At 42.3% G+C, this 26,344-nt stretch overlaps 1 protein-coding gene across 3 annotated transcripts; it reads right to left on the bottom strand.

Annotated features, from left to right (window-relative positions):
* Window positions 1–2,009: 2,009 nt before the first annotated feature.
* Window positions 2,010–26,113, bottom strand: LOC135507629 (gastrula zinc finger protein XlCGF48.2-like). 3 transcript variants are annotated; one of them, XM_064927197.1, is made up of 6 exons: window positions 25,639–26,113; window positions 13,807–13,937; window positions 13,428–13,601; window positions 4,360–4,524; window positions 3,635–3,746; window positions 2,010–3,317 (listed from the first exon to the last, which is right to left on the bottom strand). In XM_064927197.1, the coding sequence occupies exons 1-6, from the start codon at window positions 25,919–25,921 to the stop codon at window positions 2,353–2,355; spliced, it is 1,830 nt and encodes a 609-aa protein (XP_064783269.1). In that variant the 5' UTR covers window positions 25,922–26,113; the 3' UTR covers window positions 2,010–2,352. The 3 variants fall into 3 exon arrangements, with proteins under 3 accessions (XP_064783269.1, XP_064783267.1, XP_064783268.1); XM_064927195.1 differs by lacking the exon at window positions 25,639–26,113 and adding an exon at window positions 14,821–15,262; XM_064927196.1 differs by lacking the exons at window positions 2,010–3,317; window positions 3,635–3,746; window positions 4,360–4,524; window positions 13,428–13,601; window positions 13,807–13,937 and adding exons at window positions 20,955–24,958; window positions 25,166–25,290.
* Window positions 26,114–26,344: the final 231 nt, after the last annotated feature.

Here is a 26,344-nt window from a genome sequence, read left to right as displayed (position 1 = left end):
ATGTTCCATATAGGACACATCACTGCACTCCATACTCTTCTGTAAACTGGTCATCTCTGTATACCCGTCACAAGACCCACTGGTTGTTAGTTATAAAACCCTCTTCGGCCTCATTCCCCTCTATCTGAGATACCAACTGCAGCCCTCATCCTCCACATACAACGGCCATTCTACCAGTCACATTCTGTTAAAGGTCCCCGAAGCGCACACATCCCTGGGTCACTCGTCTTTTCAGTTCGCTGTTGCTAGCAACTGGAATGAGCTGCAACAAATACTCAAACTGGACAGTTTTATCTCAATCTCTTTATTGAAAGACTCAATCATGGACACTCTTACTGACAGTTGTGGCTGCTTTGCATGTTATATTGTTGTCTCTACCTTCTTTCCCTTTGTGCTGTTGTCTGTGTCCAACAATGTTTGTACCCTGTTTTGGGGTGCTACCATGTTGTGCTTCTACCATGTTGTTGTTATGTTGTGTCGCTACCATGCTGTGTTGTTATGTGTTGCTGCCATGCTATTTTGTCATCCTAGGTCTCTCTTTATGCAGTGTTGTCTTTCTTGTTGTGATATTTGTTTTGTCCTATATATATATATATATATATATATATATATATATTTTAATCCCAGGTCCACCATCCCCGCAGGAGGCCTTTTGGCTTTTGGTAGGCCGTCATTGTAAATAATAATTTGTTCTTAACTGACTTGCCTAGTTAAATTAAATTAAATTTCACCAACACTCATCTGGGACACCAAAAACATGGCGACCCACGACTAATCAATGTGCCACAGAGATTTTATTAATATTGTGGGAAAAACTTCTATATGAACATCAAACACTGATTTTCATTGCTGACCAGCACAAGTCACTAATGAGCATTGTTTTTAAAAGCTCAGAGTAATTAATAGTTTTTCTGCACAATTTGGTTTAAGCCCCCATCACTAACTTGAAGAGAACTAGGGCCTATTACTCGCATCCCACCGCTTCCAATGCATTGTGGAAAAGTGTGCATCAAATTCTACTAAATGAAGAGCTGAGATGAGTATAACATCCTGGCGTATGAGCCATACTCTATTATCAAAATGTTGCATACTACTGAACCTTCTAGTTTGCATATTGGGCATGCGTCATGCGTGATTGCGTTGTTTCCCGCTATTAGTTGATTTCGGTAGCATGTCCCCATATCTAATTGATTAGCTGTTATCAGTGCCAAAATGAGAATGACATTCGGGCATTTAAAGTAAACACTATTTTCTAAATGTCGCATACTATTAAACATGGCTGTGAGAAGATGTTTTGGGTTGGGGTAATGTCGAACGAGGAGGTAATAAATGCCTCGTTCAGAAATTTAGTGGAAATTTATTTTATTTTTTTGAAATTCTTTCTTAGATTTATCAGGGTACTGCAGCACACCTACTTCCCACAGCTATGCTATTAATCTTAATTTTTTTTCTCATACTCAAAGGACCTAGTATCTAGGACGCCAGTTAGGCTATTCGGACACAACCACTGTGATTCAAGTACCTAATAATTTGGAGCTATTATAAAAAAAAAAAATCCATGTGTTGAATTAGGTACAATATTTTGGTTTGACTGAGATAAGGGAAACTCAGTCCCTGTAATGATACAAAAATAACCAGAGTCAGTCAATTTTGTATTTAAATTCAACAGAATGGTCATGTACTTATAACTTTTAAGTACAGCACATTTATTGTACAAAACGATACGTGACAAGTATAATATATTTTCTCACTATGGTAACACTACATTTTCTGTAAATCTTGTACCCTTGCTTTGATAAAAATGTATTTAGAAATACTTTGGAAAAGGTTCAACATTACACACAGCTTCACTACTTCATGTCAAGTAAACATGAATTAAGGAATTATCCGTATCTCATTATAAAACACCAGTATCAACCTAAAGGTTGAAGGTTGTCACTCTTCATCAGTGAAGCATTTTTATAGACACCATCACAATATCACACGAGGACAGATGCTGGAGACGAGAAGCAAGTACAAGGAGTGAACTTTTAATAAAACACGGACAGGAATAGAATATGGACAGCGTCTGGATAGGGGAAAACAAAAACTACAATAATGCTGACACGGGGCAATCAACAAGGCAATGGAGTCCAGCGAGCGCTGATGTGTGTAATAACGGTGACAGGTGTGCGTAATGATGGGCAGCCTGGCGACCTCGAGTGCCAGAGAGGAGGAGCGTGAGCAGGCGTGACATATCATCTAGTCATCATACTCATTCGTTCCTCAGTTCACCTCATCCAATTCACTACCACATCCAAAACCACCAGAATAAACTACAAACAAACAAACTACATTAAATGTCACTATACTCTATACATGGGCCCTGTGCATTTTATGTTGGTGTATCCTGAGGTAGCTCCTTTCTGAGAACCTCTTCCCACAGTGCGTACAGGCGAACGGCCTCTCTCCCGTGTGGACCCTCTGGTGCCTCTTCAGATGACCAGCCTGGGCAAAGCACATCTGACACTGGGTACAGCTGAAGGGCTTCACCCCTGTGTGAACCCTCTGGTGCCTCTTCAGGCTGGACGAGTGGGAGAATTTGGCCCGGCACAGGTGGCAACCGAATGGTTTCTCCCCCGTGTGCATCCTCTGGTGGATCTCCACCTGTTTGGGGAAACTGAAGACTTTCCCACAGAACGAACACGGGAAGCGCTTCTCTTTGCCACCGGATCTACTGATAGCGCTACTACTACTGTAATTTTTCAATGGGCTTGTGTAGCCATTTAGTGTTGATGCACTGGCATTGTCTGAGGTCTGGTTTAACATGAGGAGAGTGTGAGGGGGATGAAGGCCAGGAAGTGTCTGTGTTGTCACGGTGTCCATGTTCCAGTTGATAGATCCTAAAGAAGGCAGGCTGAAGGCAGCATCTGTTAGGGGGTTAACCTGAAGCGCCACCTGTCTCTCTGAATCACAACTATAGGAGCAGGAGGGAGCATCGCTGGCCGAGTCAGTGTCTGTTCTCTCTAGCTGCATATGGACACCGCCCTGTCCCTGCAGACCAAATCTACATCTCGCCCTGGTTTCAACAAGTCTGTTGTCATGGAGACTAAATTCAGATGTTGTTTTGTGTTCCACTCTCTGTTTCTGGTTGGAATTAACAGTGTTGTCCCCCAGCCCAGAGTTGAGGACGCTGTCCCATCCATTGACCTTCACTATGTCTCCTCTGGTTCTGGCCTGCTCGGTGATGTCGTACCCTGGGCCCTTGGCTGCACCCATCTGGGTCTTGGAATCCAAGATGGCCGCCCAGTCTCCTCTGTTAGCCTCCAGCCAACCACCTGCAGGAAGAGGTTACAAAATAGACTTTACAAACATGGCAGAGACCTCTACATATGGAGTTTTTTTTTGTAAATTACCTGGTCAAGTTCATACATTATAATGTGTATATTTTTAATAATGTATGACCTTGACCAGTATGACCTTTTCAGGCTGTTCTGGAGGCAAAGGGCGGTTCGACCCGGCACTAGGTAAACTGGTCACTGAGTGTAAGTTGTATTGATTTCATTTTATGAATGAAGAGAAAATAATAGCCAGGTGCCTCACTATTCCCATTGAAGTACATGTATTATGTTCTGTATATGTATGTCTCTCTTACCTTGCTCCCCCATCTTTAGTCCACTCAGCAAATCAATCCTCTCTTGTCCATCTTCTATTGTCTCTTCTTTGACCAGCAGCAGATCAGGCTTCCCATCCTCCATGTCTACTGACTGTAAGAGATACAGAGTGAGAGGATGTTGGATCAAGACATCTGATATCAGCACCCTGCTATGGATCATCTTCTGATTGGGCAATGAGGCATTGCTATGAGTACAATGCAAACATGTTGATTTCATATTATGCAAAAGTGTTAGTTGATTTGATTACTTGACAATCTTTAAAGGGATAGTTCAGGATTTTGGCAATGAAGCCCTTTATCTACATTTACATTTTAGTCATCTAGCAGACACTCTTATACTTCCCCAGAGTCAGATGAACTTGTGGATACCATTATTATGTATCTGCGTCCAGTAATACTAACTAGCTTAGCACAAAGAATGGAAATGTTTGGGTACCCCTAGCATGCTAGCTGTAACTGAAGACTTCCATTTTTCATTGCCAAAATCCCAAATGGTTTGATAATTCTAAGGCCTGGTCCCACAGTTAAGACAAATTGAATCAAGTCCTGGGCCCGTATCCACAAAGAGTCTCAGAGTAGGAGTGTTGATCTAGGAACTTTCCAAATAATGTTATTTATTATGATCTAAAAGGCCAAACTGATCCTAGATCAGTACTCCTACTCTAAGATACTTTGTGGATACAGACAGTAGTTCACAGGCTCACCTCAGTGAGACTGTGTGTGGTCCTGTGCTGCTCAGCTGATTCCCCTGCTGGTTCAGGAGGAGGTGTAGTCTGGTTGTCCTCCATGACCATGGTCCCCTCAATGTTCCCGAGACCCTCCTCACACCCCTCCTCCTTCACCCGCAGCACCTCTGGACCCTCCTCCTCCTGGATGAGAGAGGTGATACAGATTACACAGACATATACTCCCTCCCTCACACACACAGATTTAAATTTAAATATAAATATATATATATATATTTCACCTTTATTTAACCGGGTAGGCTAGTTAAGAACAAGTTCTCATTTGCAACTGGGACCTGGCCAAGATAAAGCATAGCAATTCGACACATACAACAACACAGAGTTACACATGGAAAAAACACAAACATAGTCAATAATACAGTAGAACAAAAGAAAACAAAAAGTCTATATACAGTGAGTGCAAATTAGGTAAGATAAGGGAGTTAAGGCAATACATAGGCCATGGTGGCGAAGTAATTACAATATAGCAATTAAACACTGGAATGGTAGATGAATGTGCAAGTAGAGATACTGGGTTGCAAAGGAGCAAGATAAATAAATAGATACTGTATGGGGATGAGGTAGGTAGATAGGTGGGCTATGTACAGGTGCAGTAATCTGTGAGCTGCTCTGACAGCTGGTGCTTAAAGCTAGTGAGGGAGATGAGTCTCCAGCTTCAGAGATTTTTGTAGTTCGTTCCAGTCATTGGCAGCAGAGAACTGGAAGGAAGGATGACCAAAGGAGGAATTGGCTTTGGGGGTGACCAGTGAGATATACCTGCTGGAGCGCGTGCTACGAGTAGGTGCTGCTATGGTGACCAGTGAGCTGAGATAAGGCGGGGCTTTACCTAGCAGAGACTTGTAGATAACTTGTAGCCAGTGGGTTTGGCGACGAGTATGAAGCGAGGGACAACCAACGAGAGCGTACAGGTCGCAATGGTGGGTAGTGTATGGGGCTTTGGTGACAAAATGGATGGCACTGTGATAGACTGCATCCAGTTTGTTGAGTAGAGTATTGGAGGCTATTTTAGAGATGACATCACCGAAGTCGAGGATCTGTAGGATGGTCAGTTTTACGAGGGTATTTTTGGCAGCATGAGTGAAGGATGCTTCGTTGCGATATAGAGTTTACAGTCTAACCAGACACCTAGGTATTTGTAGTTGTCCACGTATTCTAAGTCAGAGCCGTCCAGAGTAGTGATGCTGGACGAGCGAGCAGGTGCGGGCAGCGATCGGTTGAATAGCATGTATTTAGTTTTCCCTGTGTTTAAGAGCAGTTGGAGGCCACGGAAGGAGAGTTGTATGGCATTGAAGCTTGTCTGGAGGTTAGTTAACACAGTGTCCAAAGAGGGGCCAGAAGTATACAGAATGGTGTCGTCTGCGTTGAGGTGTACCAGAGAATCACCAGCAGCAAGAGCAACATCATTGATGTATACAGAGAAGAGAGTCGGCCCGAGGTTTGAACCCTGTGGCACCCCCATAGGAACAGCCAGCAGTCCGGACAACAGGCACTCCGATTTGACACACTGAACTCTATCAGAGAAGCAGTTGGTAAACCAGGCGAGGCAATCATTTGAGAAACCAAGGTTGTCGAGTCTGCCAATAAGAATGTGGTGGTTGACAGAGTCGGAAGCCTTTGCCAGGTCGATGAATACGGCTGCACAGTAATGTCTCTTATCGATGGCGGTTATGATGTGGTTTAGGACCTTGAGCGTGGCTGAGGTGCACCCATGACCAGCACTGAAACCAGACTGCATAGCGGAGAAGGTACGGTGGGATTCGAAATGGTTGGTAATCTGTTTGTTAACTTGGCTTTCGAAGACCTTAGAAAGACAGAGTAGGACAGATATAGGTCTGTAGCAGTTTGGGTCTAGAGTGTCACCCCCTTTGAAGTGGGGGATGACCGGGGCAGCTTTCCAATCTTTGGGAATCTCAGACGATACGAAAGAGAGGTTGAACAGGCTAGTAATAGGGGTTACAACAATTTCGGCAGATAATTTTAGAAAGAGAGGGTCCAGATTGTCGAGCCAGGCTGATTTGTTGGGGTCCAGATTTTGCAGCTCTTTCAGAACATCAGCCATCTGGATTTGGGTAAAGGAGAAATGGTGGGGGCTTTGGCGGTTGCTGTGGAGGGGGCCAGGCAGTTGACCGGGGTAGTGGCAGCCAGGTGGAAAGCATGGCCAGCCGTAGAGAAATGCTTATTGAAATTCTCCATTATAGTGGATTTATCGGTGGTGACAGTGTTTCCTAGCCTCAGAAAAGCAGGCAGCTGGGAGGTGGTGCTCTTATTCTCCATGGACTTTTCATTGTCCCAGAACTTTTTTGAGTTAGTACTACAGGATGCAAATTTCTGTTAGAAAAAGCTAGCCTTAGCTTTCCTAACTGCCTGTGTATATTTATTCCTAACTTCCCTGAAAAGTTGCATATCACGGGGGCTATTCGATGCTGATGCAGAATGCCACAGGATGTTTTAGTGCTGGTCAAGGGCAGACAGGTCTGGAGTGAACCAAGGACTATATCTATTCCTAGTTCTACATTTTTTGAATGGGGCATGCTTATTTAAGATGGTGAGGAAGGCACTTTTAAAGAATAGCTAGGCATCATCTACTGACGGGATGAGGTCAATGTCATTCCAGGATACCCTGTCCAGGTCAATTAGAAAGGCCTGCTCGCAGAAGTGTTTTAGGGAGCGTTTGACAGTGATGAGTGGAGGCCGTTTTACCGCTGACTCATTACGGATGCAGGCAATGAGGTAGTGATCGCTGAGATCTTGATTGAAAACAGCAAAGGTGTATTTGGAGGGCGAGTTAGTTAGGATGACATCTATGAGGGTGCCTGTGTTTACGGATTTGGAGCTGTACCTGGTAGGTTCATTGATAATTTGTGTGAGATTGAGGGCATCAAGCTTGGATTGTAGGATGGCCGGGGTGTTAAGCATGTCCCAGTTTAGGTCACCTAGTAGCACGAGCTCAGAAGATAGATGGGGGGGCAATCAATTCACATATGGTATCGAGGGCACAGCTGGGGGCAGAGGGAGGTCTATAGCAAGTGGTAACAGTGAGAGACTTGTTTCTGGAAAGGTGCATTTTTAGAAGTAGAAGCTCGAATTGTTTGGGTACAGACTTGGATAGTAATACAGAACTCTGCAGGCTATCTTTGCAGTAGATTGCAACACCGCCCCCTTTGGCAGTTCTTGCTTGACGGAAATGTTATAGTTAGCGATGGAGATTAAGGTTTTTGGTGGTTTTCCTAAGCCAGGATTCAGACACGACTAAGACATCCGGGTTGGCAGAGTGTGCTAAAGCAGTTAGTAAACTAACTTAGGGAGTAGGCTTCTAATCTTAACAGGCATGAAACCAAGGCTATTACGGTTATATAATTCAATAAATGATAGCACCTGGGGAGTGGGAGTGGAGCTAGGCACTGCAGGACCTGGATTAACCTCTACATCACCAGAAGAACAGAGGAGAAGTAGGATAAGGGTACGGCTAAATGCTATACGAACTGGCCGTCTAGCACGTTCGGAACAGAGAGTAAAAAGAGGCAGGTTTCTGATTAAAGGCATAGTGTACAGACAAAGGTAAGGAAGGATGTGAGTACATTCGAGGTAAACCTAGGCATTGAGTAATGATGAGAGAGATATAGTCTCTAGAGACATTTAAACCAGGTAATGTCATCACATATGTAGGTGGTGGAACAACATGGTTGGTTAAGGCATATTGAGCAGGGCTAGAGGCTCTACAGTGAAATAAGACAGTAATCACTAACCAGGACAGTAATGGACGAGGCATATTGATATTAGAGAGAGGCATGCATAGCCAAGTGAACATATGGGTCCAGTGAGTGGTTGGGCTGACTGGGAACACGCCGATTCAGACAGTTTGCAGGCCGATGCTAACAGTTAGTAGGCCGGGGCTAAACAAGCTAGCAGTTAGCAGACCGGGGCTGGCAAGCTAGCAGACCGGGTTAGCAACCAAGCAGTTAGGAGGGGCTAGTAGTTAGCAGACCAGGGCAGGCAAGCTAGCAGTTAGTAGACCGGGCTAGCAAGTTAGCCTTTGGGGGACGTCGAGATGGGGGTAAGTCTGTTTTTGCCTCTTTGTGTGGTGACGTCGATAGACCAGTCGTGGAATTAGTAGGGTTCCAAGTAGCTAGCAGGCCTAGCAGGTTAGCAGAATGGGCCTTCAGCGGGTGCCACACCTGAGGGGCCAGTTGGAATCCTCGGGCAGATTATGTCGGTATTCCAGTCGTAGAGGATCGGTGGGGTTCCGTTCCCCGTACCGGCAGTAGAAGGGGTCTGGATATTGTAGCCCAGGAATGAGCCGGGAGATGGTTCTAGCATGGGCTAGCCCCAGGCTAGTTGGTGCTAGCTCTGGGACGGAAACATTAGCCAGAAGTAGTCAACCCTGGTTGGGGTTAGCTAGCTGTGATGATCCAGATGAAAAGGTTCAGAGTTTGTGGTAGGAATTCGGGGATATGGAGAGAAAAATAGTTCTGGTATGCTCTCTTTTGAAACGCGTTGTACGATAATAAATAATAATAAACACACTTTCAACATGGAGTGTATATCCCACCCCCACTACGTTTGAGTCCTATACTGTAGTTACAGAATTACTTCATTGTTGTTAAACCCATAATGTTGGACATAAATATGTTGTGGGTAAATATGTGGTTGTGGGTACAAAGTCAGCAATGATACATCAAAAGTCATTATCAGACAAACCAGACCAAACTATTTTGACATGTACAGTAGATGTTTATTAGTGTGTCGGTATGTGTAGGTATATTTAGTAAGTGTATATTGGTTATAAAGCACTGTTGGGTGTATGCAGAATGGGGTGAGATTATGGCCCATATCCACAAAACTCTCAGAAAAGGTCCAAGGAAACCTGTTAAAGCCTGTTTTAAGACAACAACAAAAACTCCCAGCTCAGAGTAGCCAGGAGTAAAATCAATTCATAAAAGTTTATAAACAGCAAAGGTACCTCAAAGGAAAGATAGTGATGAAGCTCAATGACATTGTTGCAAATGATGGGGAATAACCAATTGCGATTAGACATCGCCAGCTGTGAACGCAGACATGGATGATCTATTATGTTGACAAGATATTCGAATGACCGCTCAAACAATAGAAATGTATGTCCTAAACGATGGAAGGCAGGCGATATCAAACCAACGAGAGGGCAGATACATGAATGAACAACAGGCACAACTAAATTGTCTTTCTCAAAGTTGCCGTAATACCAACCGCAACCACTTATATCAGTACATTTGTAACAGCCTAAACATTACGAAACTTTTTTCGATCAAATAATTTTCACGTAGTTGGAAACTCTCTCATATGCCTCCATACAAAACTTGTCTTATCTCACACGGACCAGGGATTGTAACCCAAATTATTTTCCAATACTTTAGTTCTGAACACAAACATTTTTCCCCTTGTTCCGTTCCACTGATCCGACCAGTAAAATAAAGTTCTGAACCGGTTTGAACAAAACCAAAAAAAAGCTATGGTTTATATCGTTCCTTTCGGTTCCTTTTTAAACCTCTGAAATCTAAATGTTTTTACAGCTAGCTCGACACTAAACTACTTCACCAAATCAGTGACGATAGAGCAGCTTGCTATGGAGCGGGCAAGCTATTTACATGCATTGGACAGACAAGTGTTGGACGCGAGATGCGACTGCAGGTGGGGATAGAGCAAGAGAGGGTGGAAGAGGAGCTTAGCTTGAAGCACTTGGCATTTTGTTGTTATGACATGTATTGTCTGAATTAGGCCCACAGAATTATACCTACAGAGGAGCGGCTTCTATGAAGGAACTTTGGATGTCTTTGAGCTTCCGAGTTGGTTTAACATTGGACCAGAGATAGATAGTTAGCTATCTAATAACATTATGTGCAGAGGGCACCAGAATTAAAACTAAAACCCATCTTACCTTCTTATAGTTAATCAATCCATTGTGAAACTTGATAACTAGCACAGAAAAAGTTAATTAATTATTTAATTAAAAATCTTTCTCTCTAATATCTGAATCACGCTTGCAACGTCATTAGTAGACAAGCTTCAGTGGGGAGGGGCAGATAGCATACACACACTGGCAAAGACGTTCATCTGGCAGGCAGACACTGGAATACATTTCTGAGTGACAAGAGTGAGAGCTTTGCATAGGCACTTCGCTTTGTTGCGTTTGTGGGGGGACTGGAAAAAAACGCCTAGAACATAATATACATTTATTAACCGGTTCCCATACTTTTAAAATAACACTTTTGTTCCAGAACAGTATAGATGACTTTCGTTCCCGGTTCTTATTCTGTTCTTCTAAAAACGTAATTATTTTCCGGTTTTCGGTTATGTTCCCTGAACCAGTTCAAACCCCAAACGTGTACAGATTTTGGGCAGAGTAAATCTTCTCATGTCACCTCTTACTCTCTGACAACTACTGTGATGTAATCTTGTCCCCAGACACTTCCTCATATGTGCTGTGCACAATAACCTGGGGAAGAGGTTACGGTGAATGTACATCAAAGGACCCCCCCACCCCAGAAGTGGAGGAAATGCACATTTAGGATCCACCTCCAAAGACTGACAAAGGCTACTTATACATATTCACGAATTGGGTGTAGTAATATCCGTGCAGTTGATAACCATCAACAAATAGGACACTGACAGCTGTCAGTGTAGCTAGCTAGCTAGCATGCTAACCTTAGCTAGCTTGCTACAGCGCACTCTGTAATTATTGGGAGAGTGAAGCATTTTTTCTTCATCAGTGGCTTGTATGCGGCTTGTGTGTGTGAAGGCATGGAGATGCTAAATGTGCAAAATTTCATGACCACCACAGCCCAACGTGGGTGTATGATATTTCTCATTATTCAAAATTTATTTAGGATTATCAGTAATCATGGTAGTAATCACACTGATGTAGAAGTGTTTAGAAACATATTCTATTCTTATTTACAACAGAAGTGACACCAAAATGACACAATACATTATTTACCATTCATTTCTATTTGGCACAAAATAATCTGAAACACAACCAAAACAAACTGCGAATGCACCAACAAATTTGTAGAATCACAAGCTTGATGTAGTCATGGCATGCTATGAATATGGGAAAAATATACTTAATTCCTGCAGTCAACTAACCAAATTGCCCACTAGTGACCTCATGGGTGGAATGTTATTAATAGACATTCTTTAAAAACAAAAGTTAAATCCGATGTTTCTATTTCAAACGATTTGTTATATTTCAGTCTTTGATGTATATGAAGTATATAATATTGTTATGCAAAGCCAAACATTTATACATTTCAACTCTATATCAGACATGGTACAAGTGTCTTCTTTTAAGCCCATAACCATGTGTGTGCGGAGTATACTTTTGTTTCAAAGTAGATTTGTTTAAGACTACCTAGAAACACTCTGTGACCCTAATTTAGCCCACTGCAGTAAAAGGTTATTTACCATTCATTTCTAGTGAGCACAAAATAATCAGAAACACAACCTGAAACTGCAAATGCATCCAATAAGTTTGTAAAGTCACAAGTTTGATTTAGACATTGCGTGCTAGGAATATGGAACAAATATCAAACTTGACTACTTTATCTATAAGAATCTTTAGCGGTGCTAATAATTTTGACCTCTAACTTTGAGAAAAAAAGTATTACTTGTTAAACAAAATATTTTTCTCTTTTTCTCTTAATTAGTATAAATAATAAATTATATTTAGATTTTTTTAAATTACATACAATTTAGCTCAGTGTTTGAATTATTTATTACATAAAGTAATTATTGCTCATCTTTATCAAGTATGTTAATAATTTCTGACCCCATTGTATATCACACAATGTCTGGATGCAATATTCTACCCAGGAATATTCAACACTGAAATCTGTTACTCTTGTTATTCCAAATGAATCTGTGGATCTTTATTGCTGAAAATTATTCTTTGTTGTTGATGCAGGGTTTGATCTAAACGTCAGAAACTATTAAGTGGAATGGTTACTTTCTATGTTATAGAGGGGAATGTTTTTTCTGCTGATGCATCCTGAGGTAGAGCCTCTCTGAGAACCTCTTCCCGCAGTGCGTTTGTATGCAAACAGCCTTTCTCCTGTGTGGACATTCAGGTGGATCTTCAGCTGGTCCTGGCGGGAGAACCTCTTCTCACACTGGGGACAGCTGTAGGGTTTCTCCCCTGTGTGGACCATCTGGTGCCTCTTCAGGTGGCCAGCCTGGGCAAAGCGCATATGACACTGGGTACAGCTGAAGGGTTTCTCCCCTGTGTGGACCCTCTGGTGGATCTCCACATTCTGGGAGCAGCTGAAGCTTTTGTTACAGAACATGCAGAGGAACCGTTTCTCTTTACTATTGCCTGATGTGGTTCCTCCTCCCCGAACCTGGGCTCGAGCCCTGTCGTTTGAGTTCAATACCTGATCGAAAAGGACGCGGCCATGTGAATCGGAAGGCCCCATCGACGTGGACACTAGGTTGTGATCCCTGAATGAGTGTAAAGGGGACTGGGTTGTGACATTTGGATTTGTCTCTAAGCTTTCCCTGTAATCTAAGAAATCTCTGCCCTGTGAGTGTCCGTCTCCTAAGTGACAATCTGCATTCCACGTGGGAGGAGCGTCGCCCTCCACTTTCACAGTCACCTCATCTACGACGATAACCTCCACTTTCTTATCTTGGCATCCTTCAGTGTATACACTACCACTGTATCGGTTCCAGTCCCCTCTACACAGATCAGTCTGTGTCTCTAAACCCAAGGATATGTTGCCAGGGTCCATCTCTGTAGCGTAAGAACAAGACGGATCATCACCGCCAGTGTTTAATGTGTCACCATGACCATCATCACGGGAATGAACCATCCTCTGGCCCTGGTGAAATACCGGTAGATACTCTGAGCTAGGAGCAGGAGGACAGCCCGGTCTCCCCAGCCCCAGTCTCTCTGGACCTGATCTGTGGTCAGATCCTGTGTGTAAGAGCCTGTGTGTTACAGTTAAAGTCTCAGTGTCTGTCTCTGGCTTGAGGACGGCGTTCGGCGTTCCACTGACCTCCGTGATGTTGCCTCGGGTCCTGGGCGGTGCTGGGGCAGTGCTGGGGACCTCCGTGGCTACAGGGGGTGCTCCAGCCACTTCAGTCTGGATGTCTCTGCTGTGCCGTGAGTCCTCCTCTCCTTCAGACTTTTCCTGCTTGACACCAGGAACTGCAGCCTCTGTATCTGCAGACTGCCACAAGAAGAGAGGAGGTTATTACTGGTACATGGGTTGAATTGTATAATAATGTCATAGGGAAGTCTTGCAAGCTCCCCTATGGCAGATAAATAAGGATGTACAGTACATGTAAGCATGTGAATAGCAGTGGGGAGCCTTTCTGAAATAAACTGGCCACATTTGATGTACTGTAAATTTGATGTAATACTATTACATTAACCTCTATCACGATAACTTGCTGGGTTGAGGTTCCACTCCCCTCATCAACAGTGATTGGTTGGTCATCTCTCCATGTATTTTGTCCCGCTGGCTTTACAAAGCTCCTGTGACCTCCAGTGAGATGTCCTTCACCTGAGAGAGTGATTGGGGGAAAGAGATGGTTAGGTTAGCTACTGTCAATGCTCAACGCTACACATTGTTGACAGTTTTAGAATTCTAGGTAAGGTAACACTTCGCATAACTGATTGATATACTATTTATAGATTGATTATAATCCATGCATCTTATTGTTTTCAATTATTAAATAATAGGAATGTCTTTGTGCAAGATAAGTAATCAGGGGAATTATTGCATACAATCCAAAAGCTGACAAAGACCCAATTCTGGTTAATTGGTTAACCAACAAGATATAATGAGTGACAGCCCTGATAATAATGTCCTCAAAGATGGAAGGCAGGCGGGAGGAGGTATATAGATGACTCATCTTTGTATCTGTGCCATTAGAGTCTGCGAGCATGGGCAGCGCCATTGAGGCAATCTCTATTTATTTTAAATGAGTCCATTTTCTTCTTATTCTTCAGCTGATTGCTGACTACTTTAAAATGGTGGAATCCCTCAATGACAATGTCCATTCTAAAAACGGGTTATATCCATGACGAGTCCTCTATCTCTATGACAACAGGCAAAACTCTGATATAAAGGCGTTTTTCCCCAAAATTTGCAGAAATGCCACTTATATCAGTGCATTGGTAACAACCTAACCATTATGAAACGTATATTGATCAAATTAGCCTCACGTAGGAAATTATCCATTAAATGTTATGTTGACCAAATTCGACACTCATTTACCTCCATACAAAAATGCCTTCCTGGACTTATTTTCGTGGACAGATTTTGAGTTGAGAAAAACTCTCGCTTCGCCTCTTCCTCCCTGGGTTAACGCATCTAAAGTCACACATGCGCAGAGGGGAACGGGGCGACAGGCCCCGCATCCTCGGCCTTCTGCAAAATGTACCTCTTGCCATTCCTCTGTATCGGTCGAGGATCTTGACACTACTGGGACGACTGGCGAGGACGCGCTCCCTTGTCATCTTCATTTCCAGTAGCTGTAGTTTCCTCCGCAAAGTCCTGTTTTCTTTCTGGCTTTGAGTTATTTCCAAACGAAACACTGCATAGTCGTCATCGACGAGTTTACAAACCTCTGCCACGGCTGCATTCGCTAACACCTCCATGATGGAGGCTATTTGAGTGTGAAAAACCATAGTAGCTAGCTAGCTCTACCTTGATAACATCTATCAACTAAGTCCAGCGAATTAAACACGACATGGGGTAAGTATGCAATGCTGTGCAGTTAAGTTAGTCATATTTTGAGTTCCATGGTGATAATAAACGTCTAAATAAAAACGCTAACGTGGAAATGGTTCTTGTTCATTGTTTACTTCCGTTTACACTGAATATAAGTTATTGGTTGGCGTCATAGCTCAAAGGGTGTGGCTAAATTTAAAAAACAATGGTATTTGCGCTGTTCTTAAAATATGCAGTGGTGGAAAAAGTACTCAATTGTTATACTTGAGTAAAGGTAAATATACCTCAATAGAAAATGACTCAAGTAAAAGTCACCCAGTGAAACACTAATTGAGTAAAAGTATCTGGTTTTAGATGTACAGTGGTGGGAAAAGTACTCAATTGTCATACTTTTTAGTAAAAGTAAAAAGTAAATGCTTTACATCAAATTCCTTATATTAAGCAAACCAGACAGCACGACTTTCTTGTTATTTTTTATTTATGGCAAGACTGGGGCACACCAACACTCAGACGTAATTGACAAATGCAATATTTGTGTTAGTGATTCCGCCAGATCGGAGGCAGTAGGGATGACAATGCCTTATATTGATAGGTGCATGAATTGGACCATATTGCTGTCATGCCTGAGAATTCTAAATGTATTGAGTACTTTTTGATGTCAGGTAAAAAGTACATATTTTCTTTAGGAATATAGTGGAGTAAAAGTTGTCAAAAATAGAAATGGTAAAGTACAGATATTTTTTACTTAAGTACTTTACACCACTAAAAATAAGGTACTGCGTATTACATTACACATCAAACCTCTTCAACCATTGTCTATTATATTGGCAAGATATTCGAGTGACCTCTTTAAAAATGGAAAGACTTGTCCTTAAAGATGGAAGGCAGGCGGGAGGAGGTGAGATCAGGTGGGAACATCCTAGGCTAATGTGAGGGCCGATGCAAGTGGGAACAACAAGCCAACGAGCGAGATCAAAATGTAATTGTTCGTGTACACAAATCAGCAAATGATATAGCAAGTGCAGCGAAATGCTTATGTTATTAGCTCCTAACAATCCAGTAAAGTACACAAGTACACAAATAATAAATTAAAAAGAAGATAGAGGACTGATGGTGCAACTGGGAACTCTGGGGGGAGGACTTCAAATCATGACGTCAGTGATCTAAAGGTTGAAATGTCAGAGCACGAGAATGAGGCCCGAGTTCCCGTATTTGGAATTCCAAGATGGATGACCTTTTTTCCCCTCAGTTGTCTTTAGATTTCAGTTCCCAGTTGTTTTGAACGTGGCATCCTCTTTGTGTCTGTGACAGTATGGACATATTTCTACAGTCTATCTCCATTTTAAAGTAGTCCATTTTCTTCTTTATTGGCTGATTGCTCCCAACTCATAAGAATCCCCACCCAGTTGACTACTATAAAATTGTGGAAGCCTTCAATGGCAATGCAAAAATGGATTATATCCATGAGGTCTCTATCATCTACAGTTGAATTCGGAAGTTTACATACACCTTAGCCAAATACATTTAAACTCAGTTTTTCACAATTCCTGACATTTAATCCTAGTAAAAAAATCCCTGTCTTAGGTCAGTTAGCATCACCACTTTATTTTAAGAATGTGAAATGTCAGAATAATGGTTGAGTGATTGATTTCAGCTTTTATTTCTTTCATCACATTCCCAGTGGGTCAGAAGTTTACATACACTCAATTCGTATTTGATAGCATTGCCTTTAAATTGTTTAACTTGGGTCAAATGTTTCGGGTAGCCTTCCACAAGCTTCCCACAATAAGTTGGGTATATTTTGGCCCATTCCTCCTGACAGAGCTAGTGTAACTGAGTCAGGTTTGAAGGCCTCATTGTTCGCACATGCTTTTTCAGTTCTGCCCACACATTTTCTATAGGCTGGAGGCCAGGGTTTTGTGATGGCCACTCCAATACTTTGACTTTGTTGTCCTTAAGCAATTTTGCCAGAACTTTGGAAGTATGCTTGGGGTCATTGTCCATTTGGAAAACCCATTTGTGACCAAGCTTTAACTTCCTGACTGATGTCTTGAGATGTTGCTTCAATATATCCACATGATTTTCCTTTCTCATGAAGCTATCTATTTTGTGAAGTGCACCAGTCCCTCCTGCAGCAAAGCATCCCCACAATATGATGCTGCCACCCCGTGCTTTACGGTTGGGATGGTGTTCTTCGGCTTGCAAGCATCCCCCTTTTCCCTCCAAACATAACAATGGTCATTATGGCCATACAATTCTATTTTTGTTTCATCAGACCAGAGGACATTTCTCCAAAATGTACGGTCTTTGTCCCCGTGTGCAGTTGCAAACCGTAGTCTGGCTTTTTAATGGCGGTTTTGGAGCAGTGGCTTCTTCCTTGCTGAGCGGCCTTCAGGTTATGTCGATATAGGACTTGTTTTACTGTGGATATAGATACTCTTTTACCTGTTTCCTTCAGCATCTTCACAAGGTCCTTTTGCTGCTGTTCTGGGATTGATTTGCACTTTTTGCACCAAAGTACGTTCATCTCTAGGAGACAGAACGCATCTCCTTCCTGAGCGGTATGACGGCTGCATGGTCCCATGGTGTTTATACTTGCATACTATTGTCTGTACAGATGAACATGGTACTTTCAGATGTATTGAAATTGCTCCCAAGGATGAGCCAGACCTGTGGAGGTCTAAAAAAAAAATTCTGAGGTCTAGGCTGATTTTCTTTTGATTTTTCCCGTTGACGTCAAGCAAAGAGGCACTGAGTTTGAAGGTAGGCCTTGAAATACGTCCACAGGTACACTTCCAACTGACTCAAATTATGTCAATTAGCCTATCAGAAGCTTCTAAAGCCACTCATTTTCCAAGCTGTTTGAAGGCACAGTCAACTTAGTGTATGTAAACTTCTGACCCACTGGAATTGTGATACAGTGAATTATAAGTGAAATAATCTGTCTGTAAACAATTGTTGGAAAAATTACTTCTGTCATGCACAAAGTAGATGTCCTAACTGACTTGCCAAAACTATGGTTTGTTAACAAGAAATTTGTGGAGTGGTTGAAAAACTGGTTTTAATGACTCCAACCTAAGTGTATGTAAACTTCCGACTAACTGTATCTTTATGACAACAAGCACAACTCCAATTTAATGTCGTTTTTGGGTAAATTGCCGAAATGCCACGTGCGTCCACCTATCAGTGCATTCGTAACAACCTAACAATTACGAAACTGATATTCACTCAAATAAGCCTCATGTAGCAAATTAGCTGTTAATTTTTTTGTTGTTGACCGAATTCAACACTCATCAGTTTTATTTGTGGCATTCGCCAAAACAACTGGTGTATACTTCACTGTGAAATGCTTGCTTACGAGTCCTTCCCAACGATGCAGAGTTTAAAAATAAAATGGTAACACAAGGAATAAAAGAAGAATTGACCCCCATACAAAAATGTCTCACTTTGTGGGTTTATTTTCGGCAACCGATTTAGCCTCTTACTCTCTGGTATCTGTTAAGCTCAGAGCAGAGTTGTTTAGAAAAATTACCATAAATGACTGAAAAATAATTGCTGGCTAGATCCCATCAGTGGCAAGGACAGAAACCTATATGTTTGAAGGAAGCCAAGGACAATTTTAATTCTAAATAATATACAAGCAAATTAAAGGTCAACCCATCAAAAGGACAACATTAATTCTCATTCATTAACAGCTTTGATCACCTATTTATAGTACATAAAGGAACAGGTACCACCTGATTATGCCAAATAATGTCAGTGGGAGGGATGTTATAATATAAAGGTGTTATAAAAAAGAGAGACATTTATAATTGTTATGAATAGAACATAGGCAAAACCAAATTTAGAGGGGAAATATGGTGTTCAATGAGTGTTTTGGCTATACCAGCACACCAAACAACAAGTCTGTATCATGTGAGAAAGACAGCATACCCAGATGCTCAACTTAGGGATTTAGTAATCAGCAAAGCGCTTCCCACACGTGGGGCAGGCGTACGGCTTGTCTGCATCTGTCCTAATGCTCCTCCTCCAACGTTGTGACCCAATGACACCAGGGTTAATCTTTGAGCTCCCTCCTTGACCTCTTGCCATTGTTTGGGTGTTTGGATTGTGTGTTGTGTTATAGGCTAGGTACCTCGTGGTGAACGCCCATCCTGACATTCTGTATCGGTGCAGTAAACATGAGGTAGCTGAGGAAAGCTAGACCCAGGTCCAAGCCCAGGCTTTCTATGAACTGAGCCACTTAGCACTTCCTGAAAGACTACCACCAGGGGGTTCCACTCACCATTCTCTGTGAAGGTTGAATCCCAGGGTGACCTGCTCTGTTCATCATGGATACTGTGGTGTTTGTATCATAGACCCTCCTGTTCCTATCAGCCCCAGGCCCTGCTCCATCCCTGCACTGATATTGTGAAGAGAAGGGTCTGGGCTGCAGACTGGATCCCTGACTGGAGCCTCTGTCTCTCTGATGACCACCAGGACTGAGGTTGTTCAGTCCACCTGTCCACTGGCTGTGTTCTGTGTGGTGGAGTCTCTGTAACTCATGGTTTGTATTTGTATTTATTATGGATCCTCATGCAGCTACTCTTCCTGAGTTCTAGTGAAATTAAGGCAGTTTTTACAATTTTAAAATCATTACAATACATTTACAGTTTTTATAACACACTGTGACCTCAGGCCCCTACTCCACAACTACCACATATCTACAGTACAAAATATTTGTGTGTATAGTGCATATGTTATTGTGTGTATGTATGTGTCTATGCCTATGTTTGTGTTGCTTCATAGTCCCTGCTGTTGCATTAGGTGTTTTTAATCTATTTTAAATTTTTTATTTGAATCTATTTATAGAATTTTATTTTACTACTTGCATGAGTTACTTGATGTGGAACAGAGTTCCATGTCGTCATGTCTCTATGTAGTATTGTGCTCCTTCCAGTCTGTTCTGGACATGGGGATTGAGACCTCTTGTGACATGTCTTGTGGGGTATGCATGGGTGTCCAAGCTGTGCACCAGTAGTTGAAATAGACAGCTCGGTGTATTCAACATGTCAATTACTCTCACAAATACAAGTAGTGATGAAGTCAATCTCTCCTCCACTTTGAGCCAGTTGAAATTGACATGCATATTATTAATATTAGCTCTCTGTGTACATCCAAGGGCCAGCCGTGCGGCCCTGGTCTGAACCAATCGCAATTTTCCTAAGTCCTTTTTTGTGGCACCTGGCCACACGACTGAACAGTTGTCCAGGTGTGACAAAACTAGAGCCTGTAGGACCTGCCTTGTTGATGGTGCTGTTAAGGTAGAGCAGTGCTTTATTATGGACATACTTCTCCCCATCTTAGCCATTTTTACAGACACCATCACAATATGTTTTGACCATGAGTGCTGTTTGTAACTACCCTGGTAGGTTAACTGATAACCTGAACCAGGTTGCAGGCACTAGTTAGTCTGACACTTTTTCTTGAGTGGGCAGCTTGATGAAAGCCAGTCAATATTTAAATCACCCAGAAAATACCTCTCTGTTGATATCACATGCATTATCAAGCATTTCACACGTTATCCAGATATTGACTGTTAGCACTTGGTGGTCTATAGCAGCTTCCCACCAGAATGGGCTTTAGATAAGGTAGATAAACCTGTAGCTATATTACTTCAACAGTATTTAACATGAGATCTTGGTTCCGACTTGGGACGGAAGCGCAGAGGCTCCTGATCCAGGGTCCTGGCTCTCCCGCCAGCAAAACTGGACAAATCCATATGTGTTGATTCACGAATTAAGTATGTTTTGGTTCAACTGATATACAAAACTCAGTCATTGCAATGGCACAAAAAATACCAAGTCAGTAAATGTTGTATTTAATTTCAACAACATGGTCATATTGTACACTCAATGTACCTTTATTGCACAAAACTATACCTGTGACAAGTAGAATAGCTTTTCTCACTATGGTAACACATTACAGTTTCTGTAAATCTGGTTCCCTCGCTTTGATAAAATGAATTGTTGAATACTTTGGAAAAGGTTTAACATTACACATGTCAAGTAAACATGAATTAAGGCACTATAATTTCCTCATTATAAAACACCAGTATCAACCTACATGACAGGTTGTCACTCTTCATCAGTGAAGCATTTTTACAGACACCATCACACCAACCATCACCATATCATCTACTCTGTCTCATTGTACTCCTTCTTTCCTCAGTTCACCTCATCCAGTTCCATATAGAGTGCCATAGTATGAGTCATAATACCCATATAACCTAGCAGTCAAACAAGGAACTTTATCCAATTGTTTTTCCAGCATTCATTTTTTCCCATGGGGGATTTAAGAAACACTTCAAATAAGGACTGTGTTTCGTGTAGGCTTACCTTGGCGTGACATTTTGATAACGGTGTAAATCTCAAGGACAAGGTGACTTATCAATATATTCGCCTGTATAATATAAATTGCCTACATTTCTTTAAATTGACAATTCTGTGAACGGTCTTCTGCAAGTTTTAAAATGACACAAACGAGTTAGCAAAGGTGTCAGCTAGAGATGGCTTTGCAGGGATTTGTAGTCTTGCATGATGTCTACTTTGATGCTGAATATATTGATCAAATTCACCATGTCCGGGAGATTTACATGGTTACCAAAACGTCACCCCAGGGTAAACCTACACGAAACATCTGTACTTTACTATTTATATTTTTGACAACTTTTACTTAACTACATTCGTAAAGAAAATAATGTACTTTTTACTCCATACATTTTCCCTGACGCCCAAAAGTACATTGACAGGAAAATAGTCCAATTCACACACTTATCAAGAGAACATCCCTGGTCATCCCTACTGCCTCTGATCTGGCAGATGCACTAAACACAAATGCTTTGTTTGTAGTGTGCACCTCTCCATAAATAAAATTTAAAAAACAACAACCTTGTGCTGTCTGGTTTGCATAATTTAAGGAATTAAATATTATTAATACTTAAGTATATTTTAAACCAAATATTTTTAGACTTACTCAAGTAGTATTTTACTGGGTGACTTTCACTTTTACTTGAGTCATTTTCTATTAAGGTATCTTTACTTATACTCACGTATGACTTGTGCTTTTTCCAACACTGGTCAGGATCAAAAAAAATATGAAAGGAGCTACAGTGCATTTGGAAAATATTCAGACCCCTTGACTTTACAGCCTTATTCTAAAACGCATTAAATTTTAAAAAAAATCCTCAATCTACACACAATAATCCATAATGACAAAGCAAAAACCATCTTAGCAAATGTATTAAACATTTTAAAAAGCATACCTTATTTACATAATTATTCAGACCCTTTGCTGTGAGACTTCAGCTCAGTTGCATCCATTGATTCCATTGATCATCCTTGATGTTTCTACAACTTGATTGGAGTCCACCTGTGGTAAATTCAATTGATTGGACATGATTTGGAAAAGGACACACCTGTCTATATAAGGTCCCACAGTTGACAGTGCATGTCAGAGCAAAAACCAAGCAATTGGGTCGAAGGAATTGTCCGTAGCGCTCCGAGACAGGATTGTTACGAGGCACAGATCTGGGGAAGGGTACCAAAAAATGTCTGCAGCATTGACGGTCCCCAAGAACACAGTGGCCTCCATAATTTTTAAATGGAAGGAGTTTGGAACCACCAAGACTTCCTAGAGCTGGCCATCCGGCCAAACTGAGCAATCAGGGGAGAAGGGCCTTGGTCAAGGAGGTGACCAAGAACCCGATGATCACTCTGACAGAGCTCCAAAGATCCTCTGTGGAGATGGGAGAACCTTCCAGAAGGACAACCATCTCTGCAGCACTCCATCAATCGGACCTTTATGGTAGAGTGACCAGACGCAAGCCACTCTTCAGTAAAAGGCACATGAAAGCCCGCTTGGAGTTTCCAAAAGGCACCTAATGGACTCTGGAAACAAGATTCTCTGGTCAGATTGAAACCAAGATTGAACCTTTTGTCCTGAATGCTGAGCATTACGTCTGGAGAAAACCCGGCACCATTTTTCAGCAGCAGGGACTGGGAGTCTTGTCAGGGTCGATGGAAAAATGAAAAGAGCAAAGTACAGAGAGAGATCCTGCTCCACAGCGCTCAGGACCTGACTGGGGGCGAAGGTTCCCCTTCCAACAGAACAATGCAGGAGTTGCTTCGGGACAAGTCTCTGAATGTCCTTGAGTGGCCCAGCCAGAGCCTGGACTTGAACCCTTTCGAACATCTCTGGAGAGACCTGAAAATACCTGTGCAGCGATGCTCCCCATCCAACCTGACAGCGCTTGAGTGGATCTGCAGAGAAGTATCGGAGAAACTCCACAAATACAGGTGTGCCAAGCTTGTATCGTCATACCCAAGAAGACTTGAAGTTGTAATTGCTGCCAAAGGTGTTCAACAAAGTACTAAGTAGAGGGTCTGAATACTTATGTAAATGTGATTTCAGTTGATTTTTAATAAATTTGCAAAAATGTCTAAAAACACGTTTTGTGTGTAGATTGAGGGGGAAAAATTATTTCATCAATTTTAGAATAAGGCTGTAATGTAACAATATGTGGAAAAAGTCAAGGGGTCCGAATGCACTTTCCAAATGCACCGTAGGGACTGTATATACAGTATTCCTTAACACAATGTCTGCATGTAATATTCTACCCAGGAATATCCAAATGCATCTGTGGATATTTACAACTAAAATGAATCTTTCTCTTTTGATATAAGTGTTTGTTATAGAGTGGAGTGTTTTTTCTGCTGGTGTAACCTGAGGTAGCTCTTCTCTGAGAACCTCTTCCCGCAGTGTGCACAGGCAAAAGGCCTCTCTCCCGTGTGGACCCTCTGGTGCCTCTTTAGGTCACCAGCCTGAGCGAAGCACATGTGACACTGGGTACAGCTGAAGGGTTTCTCCCCTGTGTGGACCCTCTGGTGCCTCTTCAGGGTGCATGCCTGAGCGAAGCACATGTGACACTGGGTACAGCTGAAGGGTTTCACCCCTGTGTGAACCCTCTGGTGGATGTCCACCTTCTGGGGGCAGCGGAAGCCTTTGTTACAGAACATGCAGAGGAACCGTTTCTCTTTACTATTGCCTGATGTGGCTCCCCCTCCTCGCACCTTGGCCTTTTGTTTCCTATGTGAATCTGAAGGCCCCATCGACATGGATAATGGGTCGCGATCCTTGAACGCGTGTAAAGGGGAGTGGGTCTCGACATTTCGATTCGTCTCTAAGCTTTCTCTGTAGTCAAAGAAGTCACTGGTGTTGCCCTGCGAGTGTCCTTCTCCTAAATGAGTTTCGTCTGCACTCCATATCAGAGGAGCATCGTCCTCCACTTTCACAGTCACCTCATCTACGACCAGACCCTCTCCTTTCTTATCTCGGCACCCTTCCGAGTATCCACTACTACTGTACTGGTTCCAGTCCACTTTCATTGGATTAGTCTGTGTATCTAATACCACAGGCATGTCACCAGGTATCATCTCTGTCTCTGTAGTGTATGAACACGATGGATCATTGAGAGTCTGTAAAGTGTCACCTGAGTCCTGATGGGACAGAACAGTCCTTGGGCTCAGGTTGCCGTAAAGTAAATACTCTGAGCGTGGAGCAGGTTGACAGCCCAGTCGGTTTATCCCCGTTAAAGTCTCGGTGTCTGTCTCTGACTTGAGGATGGCGTTCAGCGTTCCATTGACCTCCATGATGCTGCATTGGGTCCTGGACTGCTCTTGGGCGGCGGAGGGGTTCTCCGTTGCTACAGGGGGCACACCAGTCTGGATGTCTCTGCTGTGCCGTGGGTCCTCCTCTCCTTCAGTCATCTCCTGCTTGACCCCAGGACCTGCATCCTCTGCATCTGCAGACTGACATAAGAAGAGAGGGGGTTATTACAGGTACATGGGTTGAATTGGATAACAATGCCGTAGGGAAGTCTCAAAAGCTCCATTATGGCAGATAAATAAGGATGCACATGGAAGCTAGTGAATAGCTGAGGAGGGCCTTTCTGAAATAAACTGTCCACATTTGATTTACAAAGTAACTCATGTTTTATATAACACTATTACACTAACCTCTATAACATGATGGGTTGAGTTTCCTATCCCCTCATCAACAGTGATTGGGTGGTCATCTCGCCATGTATTTTGTCCTGCTGGCTTCACAAAACTCATGTGGCCTCCAGTGAGATGTCTTTCACCTGAGAGTGATTGGAGGAAAAGAGGTGGTTAGGTATATTGTATTCTATTGACACTGTCTTGAATTGTCAAGAATGTAAGGTAACACTTCTCATAACTTCTTGATATACTATTTATTGATTGATGTATCATGTTCCAGGCATCACATTGTTTTCATTTAGTAAATCATTGGAAGTGCAATAAATCAAGAATCTAGTTAGAATATGATAGTGTCCATGCGGAATTATTGCATGCTGTCCAAAAACGGACCAAGACACAATTCTAGGTAACACATGCAGAGGGGAACGGGGCGACAATCACTGAGCTCTATATGAAAGGAGACACGCCGTGCAGCCTCCGCCAAAATGTACCTTTTGCCTTTCCTCTGTATCGGTCAAGGATCTTGACATTACAGGGATGACTGGCGAGGACGCGCTCTCTCGTTGTCCTCTCTGCGCGCTCCCGTGCCACCTTAATTTCCAGTAGCTGTAGTTTCCTCCGTAATGCACTGTTTTCTTTCTGGCTTTGAGTTATTTCCAAACGAAACACTGCATAGTCGTCATCTACGAGTTTACATATCTCAGCCACAGCAGCATTTGCTAGAACTTCCATAATGGAGGCCATTTGAGAGTGAAAAACCATACAGTTAGCCATTGTTAGCAGCTAGCTAGCGTTACCTAGTTCACATCTATCAACCAAGTCGTCTCCAATGACATTTAAAGAATACCGGGATTAAGTATGTGATACTGTGCGGTTAAATTAATCTTATGTTGAGTTCCAGGGTGTTAAACGTCTAACAACAATTAAGTTGCTATTGGTCACTGTACACTTTCGTTTACTACGGTTTCTTCGTTTATGGTGTTATGGCGGTCCGTAAACAACCGTTAGAGGTGCTGCCGCCACCTACTGTACTGGAGTGTAGTCAATCACAGTTTACAAACTAAAATAATAAATAAACAAATATTAAGAAAATCTAAACCTTCCTGCCTTATCCTGTACTACTAAGAAATTTTTAAAAAGCCCTACATGATCTTTGAGTTTTTTCCACCCACATTTTAGAGGGCTAGCTGTCCCACC

This window comes from Oncorhynchus masou, chromosome 21, assembly GCF_036934945.1.
Source record: "Oncorhynchus masou masou isolate Uvic2021 chromosome 21, UVic_Omas_1.1, whole genome shotgun sequence".
Classification (NCBI taxonomy): Eukaryota; Metazoa; Chordata; class Actinopteri; order Salmoniformes; family Salmonidae; genus Oncorhynchus; species Oncorhynchus masou.
The sequence above is the reverse complement of the archived record's forward strand: the minus strand, read 5'-3'. Positions and strand labels throughout refer to the sequence as shown.